This window comes from Bombina bombina, chromosome 5 (assembly GCF_027579735.1).
Source record: "Bombina bombina isolate aBomBom1 chromosome 5, aBomBom1.pri, whole genome shotgun sequence".
NCBI classification, from domain to species: domain Eukaryota; kingdom Metazoa; phylum Chordata; class Amphibia; order Anura; family Bombinatoridae; genus Bombina; species Bombina bombina.
Window position 1 is genome coordinate 614,377,394 of NC_069503.1, and position 9,053 is coordinate 614,386,446.

Genomic DNA, 9,053 nt, shown 5'->3' on the forward strand with positions numbered 1-9,053 from the left:
CTTTTTAACTAGGTCAAATTCTTGTTTCTTTTGTTCCTCCTTTCAGACCAGTTTCTTCTCCTACTCTTGCCAGATGGGTTTGTTGGCTTATGTCCTCAGCGTTGTCGGCATTGATTTGTCGTTTGGAGCCCATTTGGTAAGATGAGCAGTGGCTTCCAAAGCCCTTTTGGCCGGTAGTCAGCTTCAAGACATTTTGAAAGCTGCAGATTGGTCCTCTGTTTCTACTTTTTCCCGGTTTTACTTTAAACCGATTCCTCATGTTGCTGATGTTCTTCCTTCTGTGAGTTAAAAAAATCAAAATATGAAGCCTCCAGTCTTGCTATAAAATTTGGATTGTTATAGCCTTGGTGTACAAATAATTTAGATTTTATTACAGACAGGAGGGGAATATTTTCCCTCCCCTTGCCATATTTCCCTCCCTATATAAAAAAATAATATATATTTATATATATATATATATATATATATATATATATATATATATATATATATATATAAATCTTTCCATTTTCATGTCTGTTTAAACATGTTGAATAAGTGAAGAACAGTGGTTATTTTTACTTTCTCTTTGTTTTACAGTGTGACCATCTAGATGGAGGCTTCGTACTGGTTTCTATAACTGTTTTTGTCTGTTGTTGATCGCTTGTTGATGTTTTCATTAGTTCCTGTGTCTTCATCTCAAAGAAAAGAGGAAGTTCCTGTGATGTTTTGGACTCATACTATGTCTATGTGCTGATTGGTGCAGTATTGTTGCAACATTATGCAAATGTTTTTGTTCAGTTTTTTCTTTGCTGCTGTTTGCATTTCAGTAAAGATTTGATACAAAATATTTGCCTCCTGTCTTTAATAAAATTTAGATTATTTATACACCAAGGCTATAATAATCTGAATTATCTATCTTTTTAAACAATAAAATGTTTTAAGTAGACTGTCCCTTTAAAGGTGCTGTATAGCTATTATTAAAGTGACGGTCTAGTCAAAATGAAACTTTCATGATCCAGGTAGGGCATGAAATTTTAATAAACTTTCCAATTTACTTTTATTAAAAAATGTTCTTTGTTCTCTTGGTATTCTTTGTTGAAATCTAAACCTAGTTAGGATCATGTGTGAATTTCTAATTCCTTGAAGGCTGCCTCTTGTTTCAGTGTAGTTTTTCACAGCTAGACAGCGCTAGGTCATGTGTGCCATATAGATAACATTATACTCACTCTATTGGAGTTTTTTATAAGTCAGCACTGATTGACTAAAATGCAAGTCTCTCAAAAGAACTGAAATAAGGGCGCAGTCTGCAGAGGCTTAGATACAAGGTAATCACAGAGGTAAAACGTGTATTAATATAACTGTGTTTCTAACACCACACCACCCAATCTTGGAGCACACAGAGAAGAGATTTGTCACTTGTGTGTATAAATGTACATATCTGTGTACAACAGGCCCTTAAAGACTGATTGCTTTACAGTTAGTATGGAGATATATCACTGCTTTATTGCTAGACAGAAACACACCTAATAGATTTCTTTTTTCCTTCATAAGATGGTGAGAGTCCATGAGCCATCATATGTGGAATTAAAGTGCAGTCCTAAAGGAGAAGGCAAAACACCCACACAACAGAACTTAAATCCCTCCTACTTGCCCATGATTCCTGTCACGCCGCTCGCCGCATCCCTTTGGCTGTTGCCAGGAATGCTCTGGTTGTTGCCAGGGATATAGCGGTTCCTCTGAGCATCATCGTCGCACGTCTCCTCCTTTCTGATGCCGGATCTGGAGATGTGGTGCGAATCCAGCGCCTATGTAGGTCTCTCTTTTTATAACTACCTCTGCCCTAATATAGGTGATCTTAATGTGCTCCTGGGTGTTATTGTTACTGTATGCTGGATTGATATACTGTTGCTGAACTCTGCTTGTCTGACCACTCTGCCTGTTAATCCCTAAACTGCTAGATTGATATACTGTTACTGAACTCTGCTTGTCTGACCACTCTGTCTGTTAATCCCTAAACTGCTAGATTGATATACTGTTACTGAACTCTGCTTGTCTGACCACTCTGTCTGTTAATCCCTAAACTGCTAGATTGATATACTGTTGCTGAACTCTGCTTGTCTGACCACTCTGCCTGTTAACCCCTAAACTGCTAGATTGATATACTGTTTCTGAACTCTGCTAGATTGATATACTGTTACTGAACTCTGACCACTCTGCCTGTTAACCCCTAAACTTGCATCTAGTAAGGAGTGATGGTGAAACTAGATTTATGGAACAAGACTAATTAATTTATAGCAGTGCACACAATGTAATACCATATACACAAGTGTGTGCAAATGTAAACACTGTATAGAAAGTTCATAGCCATTTATAAGTATACATTTATGTCTAAGAAAATTCTGTATGGTCAGAACATTACTAATTACTTATACAGAAGTGTACACAGTGTATTAATTTGTACATAGTATATATATATATATATATATATATATATATATGTATATATATATGCAAATACTGTATCGACAAGACTTGGCTATTTTCATGTTCATCAGTGTAATAGATGTGTTTATATATGCATAAGTATATGTTTATGCAGATACAGTATTATCAGCAAGTGTTACAGTGCATGCAGTACGCTACCTGTACAAGTAAATATAGATGCAGATATTCTATTGTCAAAATACTATTTCTTGTGTACCACTACACTATGTGTATCAATATCTGTACAGACGTATGTGTATGCTCATAGTGTTTATAGACAGTGTGACCAACAGTTTACACAGGACATTAATATATGCTATAGTGTATCTATATGCAGGTAATGTGTATCTATACATAAACACTCACAGGTGCAGCAGTGCATATAATGTGATGCATAGGTGTAGGTAGATAGACACAGATAGTCCATATGTAGAACATGACTTATATCCTGTATCCAACTTATTTTCTTGTTCTGGGCTTATGAAGCTGAAGAATTTTTATTTTATAAATTCATATGCTCAATATATATATGATAATCCTAAAAAAATAATCAGTTACCATTATTCTGCTTTTCTTTATTGAGGCCTACTTTGCAAACTCCTATGGTAAGCTCCACAGCGTATCCATATAGGCCTATGTATCTCATCTATTGTATCTCTAGAAAGAGGGCAGAGCAGAATCATAAGGTTTTAATCTTTACCTTTCTGCCATGTTTGCATCACATGACCGCTATTCCGAATGACTAATGTATTGATCCGGTAAGAGAAAAATTGTAGTCCCAAATTGATCGTTAGATCATTTTAAATATATTATATTGAAGCATTGTTATTAACACTCCGTTATTTAATTACTAGCAAGATCTTCTCATTTAAAGAGATGTGTTATAAAAAATTATAGAAAACATTCCTTGTTAACATGGTGATATTAGAAGTCACATGTCCTGAACCTGCCAATTTGTAAATTTGTAAACCATCTGCCTAAAGCTTATCACAGCCGTTACCAATAAGAACCCATATTATGTGTCTTATGACCACCTATTCAAACTGTCAGATCGATCCCATATAGGCAATTTGTTCCTTTACACTAATCAGCCATTCCAATCCTCACAATTATAGTGTATATGATTGCACCATTTTGACATTGCATTACTTATTTATTGAAATAAAATGATATCATTTACGGCATTCCTCAAACAGTGAATTTTTTCTTGCCGATTGACAATAACGCAGTGACAGGTCACGTGTTCATGATCCTCCAATGATATTCTCCAGAATTTCAACAAAAGTTACATATTCTTGCTCTTAGTTTATCCGCTATTATACTAATAACAATTTAATTACAATTTTTACATTCCTTATGATGAAACAAAAGTTATTTCATGCTTAATAGAAAGATGACCTTCTAAAAACAATGCATTGTGTTATTCTCAATTGAAAGTCATGAAGAATGGTGTAGGTAGTTGCAATTTTTCGATATTAAAAATAATTTTCCAAAATGTTGTATTCCTGCTTTTTAATTGCTATAATTAAATGTTACATTTTATAATTAAGCCACGGTAATTCATTGTTGGTTTTTATATATGACTAAAGTGAGTGCTGGAGAGATGCTGTTTTCTAATTATTTCGATAAACAGAGATTTCTCTGATGCAGTGTTTTTTACTTTCTCAAAGTTTTCTTAGTGGCGTAAATGCTTCTCACTAAAGGTATCATAGCCACTAAATCAATTTATTCTTCTTGGGCCTTCAGAAGTTAAGCTTCTTTAAAACAGTTTTGCTAAACTTTTTTTCACTTTTTGTCATATTTCATGCCATTTTTTGTCAGGAAAGTCCTTCAAGCTGCGCAGTGTTGGGCAATGGGAATTCCATTTTATCATTGTATTTTAAATACCTCATGTTAGCATACGGCTAGATTATGAGTTTTGCGTTATGAGCGTCTCGGTACTAACTTGCAAGTTATTTCCATTGCTCACCTCCCTATAGCGCTGCTATTACAGGTTTGCAAAAACCCGGCATTAGCAGGCAATATGGCAGCGTTGAGCTCCATACCGCACCCAAATACCTGTGCTGCTTTGAGCTGGTTTTACGTGCTCGTGCACGATTTCCCCATAGACATCAATCAGCCAATAGAATGCAATCTCAATCCTATTGGCTGATTGAATCAGCCAATAGGATTGAAGCTCAATCCTATTGGCTGATTGCATCAACCAATAGGATTTTTTCAACTTTAATTCCGATTGGCTGATAGAATTCTATCAGCCAATCGGAAATTCAAGGGACGCCATCTTGGATGACGTCCCTTAAAGGAACCTTCATTCTTCAGTAGCCATCGAAAGAAGAGGATGCTTCGCGCCGGATGTCTTGAAGATGGAGCCGTTCCGCGTCAGAATGATGAAGATAGAAGATGCCGTCTAGATGAAGAATTCTGCCCGTCTGGAGGATCACTTCTTGCCTCTTGGATGAAGACTTTTCCCGGCTTCGTTGAGGATGGATGTCCAGTCTTCAAAATTTGTAAGTGGATCTTCGGGGGTTAGTGTTTATTGGGTGGGTTTTATTTTTAGCTTAGGGTTTGGGCTGAAAAAAAGATAAATGCCCTTTTAAAGGGACAGTCTAGTCCAAAATAAACTTTCATGATTCAGATAGAGAATGTCATTTTAAACAACTTTCCAATTTACTTTTATCACCAATTTTGCTTTGTTCTCTTGGTATTCTTAGTTGAAAGCTAAACCTAGGAGGTTCATATGCTAATTTCTAAGCCCTTGAAGGTCGCTTCTTTTCTCAGGGCATTTTGGCAATTTGTCACCACTAGAGGGTGTTAGTTCATGTGTGTCATATAGATAACACTGTGCTCATGCACTTGGAGTTCCAGTGAGCCAGCTCTGATTGGCTAAAATGGATGTCTGTCAAAAGAACTGAAATAAGGGGCAGTTTGCAGAGGCTTAGATACAAGATAATCACAGAGGTAAAAAGTGTATTTATATAACTGTGTTGATTAAGCAAAACTAGGGAACGGGTAATAAAGGGATTATCTATCTTTTTAAACAATAAAAATTCTGGTGTAGACTGTCCATTTTGGGCAATGCCCATCCAAATGCCCTTTTCAGGGCAATGGGGAGCTTAGGTTTTTTATGATAGGATTTTATTGGGGGTTTGGTTTTGTGGGTGGTGGGTTTTACTGTTCAGGGGTTGTTTGTATTTTTTTTACAGGTAAAAGAGCTGATTTCTTTGGGGCAATGCCCCGCAAAAGGCCCTTTTAAGGGCTATTTGCAGTTTTGTTTAGGCCAGGTTTTTTTATTTTGGGGGGGCTTTTTTATTTTGATAGGGCTATTAGATTAGGTGTAATTAGTTTAAATATTTGATCATTTATTTTTTATTTTGTGTAATTTAGTGGGTTTTTTTTTTTAAATTTAGTTAATTGTATTTAATTAATGTAATTGGTTTAATTGTAGTGTAAGGTTAGGTGTTAGTGTAAGACAGGTTAGGTTTTATTTTACAGGTAAGTTTGTATTTATTTTAACTAGGTAGTTAGTAAATAGTTAATAACTATTTACTAACTAGTCTACCTAGTTAAAATAAATACAAACTTAGCTGTGAAATAAAAATAAAACCTAAGCTAGCTACAATGTAACTATTAATTATATTGTAGCTAGCTTAGGGTTTGTTTTACAGGTAAGTATTTAGTTTTAAATAGGAATTATTTAGGTATTAATTGTAATTTTTATTTAGATTTATTTTAATTATGTTAAAGTTAGTGGGTGTTAGGGTTAGGGTTAGACTTAGGGTTAGGTTTAGGGGTTAATAACTTTAGTATAGTGGCAGTGATTTTGGGGGCAGCAGATTAGGGGTTAATAACAGTTATGTAGGTTGCGGCAATGTTAGGGACAGCAGATTAGGGGCTAATAATATTTAACTAGTGTTTGCGATGCGGGAGTACGGTGGTTTAAGGGTTAATATGTTTATTATAGTGGCGGCGATGTCGGGAGTAGCAGATTAGGGGTTAATATTTTTATTTTAGTATTTGCAATGCGGGAGGGCCTCGGTTTAGGGTATAATAGGTAGTTTATGGGTGTTAGTGTACTTTGTAACACTTTAGTTTTGAGTTTTATGGTACAGATTTGTAACATAAAAGCCATAACTACTTACTTTCAGTTTACGGTACGTATCTTGTAGTTATAGGCTGTACCGCTCACTTTTTGCCCGGACAGGCAAACTCGTAATACCAGCGCTATGGAAGTCCCATTGAAAAAGGACTTTTTGAAAGCTGTGGTAGTTACGTTGCGTTACGGCCAAAAAAAGTGTGCGGGACAGATATACCTGCAAGACTCGTAATACCAGGAATACTGAAAAAGCAGCGTTATGAGGCTTTTTCACTTATAACGCAAAACTCGTAATCTAGCCGATAGATATTGATGGCAGAGAAGAGCCATAGGCAGTCCCCCACAGTGTTTGTCATTACTACTTCTTGTGGAAGTTTATTGCATGAATCAATCACCCTTTCTGTAAAGAAGAGCTTCCTCAAATTACTCCTGAATATACTGCCCTTCAGCTTGAGATCATGACCCCTTGTTCTTGAAATTTCCTTTTTATGTAAAATACTCACTGGCTCGGTTTTACTAAGCCCTTTAATATACTTAAAAGTTGCTATCATATCTCCTCTTTCCCTTCTCTCATCTAAGCTATACATATTTAGATCATTGAGCCTCTCCTGGTACGCTTTATTTTTTAGACCATGTACTATTTTGGTAGCCCTCCTTTGAATAGAATCAACTTTGGTAATATCCTTCTGAAGATATGACCTCCAGAACTGCACACAATACTCAAGATGAGGCCTAACTAATTATCTGTATAGTGGCCTAAGAACCTTACTATTTCTGCTGCAGATACCTTTACCAATACATCCAAGCATTTTGCTGGCCTTACTCACAGTACTACATTGTTTACTGAATTTGAAATAATCTGAAATAATAATTCCCAAGTCCTGTTCCTCATTTGTAACAATCAGTAAAGTGTCATTTAGTCTGTAATTTACGTTTGGATTTTTCTTCCCTAAATGCATAATTTTACACTTTGCTGTGTTAAACTTTAAATACCAGTCATTTGTCCAATCCTCCATTCGTTATATATCACTTCTCATTTTGTCTATCCCCCCGGAACATCTACTCTATTACAAATTTTTGTTTCATCTGCAAACAGACATACTTTCCCCTGTAGCCCTTTGCTGATATCTCTGATAAATATGTTAAACAAAACAGGCCCCAGAAGTGACCCCTGAGGAACACCACTAGTAACAGCCCCCTCTGCTGAATGTACTCTTACTAAGACACTTTGTTTTCTGTCCTTAAGCCAGCATTCTACCCAGTTCACAATTTTTGAGTCTAGACCAAGGTAATACAGTTTGTGAATTAGTTTGTTGTGTGGGACAGTGTCAAATGCTTTGCTCAAATCTAGATATGCTACATCTACTGCTCCACACTAGTCTAATACTGTTGTTACATAATCAAAGAAGTCAGTTAGATTAGTCTGACATGATCTTCCTGAAGTAAAACTATGTTGAGTTTGGTCCTCTAAATAGTTTGTCTTTATGTAAGTCATAATTCTTTCTTTTAAGAGACTTTCCATAAATTTCCCTACTACTAAAGTTAAACTAACTGGTCTGTAGTTAACAGATTCTTTCCTACTGCCTTTTGTATGAAGAGGTACTACATTTGCTATTCTCCAATCATTTGGAACAGTTCCTGTTAATAGTGACTGATTAAACAGATCAGTTAATGGGGCAGTTAGCACTGTTCTTTTAAAACCCTTGGATGAATATTATCAGGACCCACTGTTTTTTTTACATTTATTTTTGATAATGGTAACAAAACTTCATCCTCTGTAAAAAGATTAGTGCTAAGCCCATTTCCATTTTTTGTCCCTGAAGCAATAAGGGATAATAAAATTAGAAAATATGGGTTGTTAATTAAGATGTTGAAAAATGCATGTTTGTATTTCTTTCATGTAATTAGCAAGAGTCCATGAGCTAGTGACGTATGGGATATACATTCCTACCAGGAGGGGCAAAGTTTCCCAAACCTCAAAATGCCTATAAATACACCCCTCGCCACACCCACAATTCAGTTTTACAAACTTTGCCTCCTATGGAGGTGGTGAAGTGAGTTTGTGCTAGATTCTACGTTGATATGCGCTCCGCAGCAAGTTGGAGCCCGGTTTTCCTCTCAGCGTGCATTGAATGTCAGAGGGATGTGAGGAGAGTATTGCCTATTTGAATGCAGTGATCTCCTTCTACGGGGTCTATTTCATAGGTTCTCTGTTATCGGTCGTAGAGATTCATCTCTTACCTCCCTTTTCAGATCGACGATATACTCTTATTTATATACCATTACCTCTGCTGATTTTCGTTTCAGTACTGGTTTGGCTTTCTACAAACATGTAGATGAGTGTCCTGGGGTAAGTAAATCTTATTTTCTGTGACACTCTAAGCTATGGTTGGGCACTTTATTTATAAAGTTCTAAATATATGTATTCAAACATTTTTTTGCCTTGACTCAGAATGTTCAACATTCCTTATTTTCAGACAGTCAGTTTCATATT

At 35.9% G+C, this 9,053-nt stretch overlaps 1 protein-coding gene across 1 annotated transcript in view; it reads left to right on the forward strand.

Annotated features, from left to right (window-relative positions):
* Positions 1–741, forward strand: part of OTULIN (OTU deubiquitinase with linear linkage specificity) — a 301,396-nt gene extending 300,655 nt beyond the window's left edge. Inside the window, exon 9 of the mRNA XM_053714574.1 lies at positions 580–741. Within this exon, the coding sequence (XP_053570549.1) occupies positions 580–639 (60 nt within the window). The 3' untranslated portion in view covers positions 640–741. The remainder of the gene's footprint in view (positions 1–579) is intronic.
* The last annotated feature ends 8,312 nt before the right edge of the window (positions 742–9,053 follow it).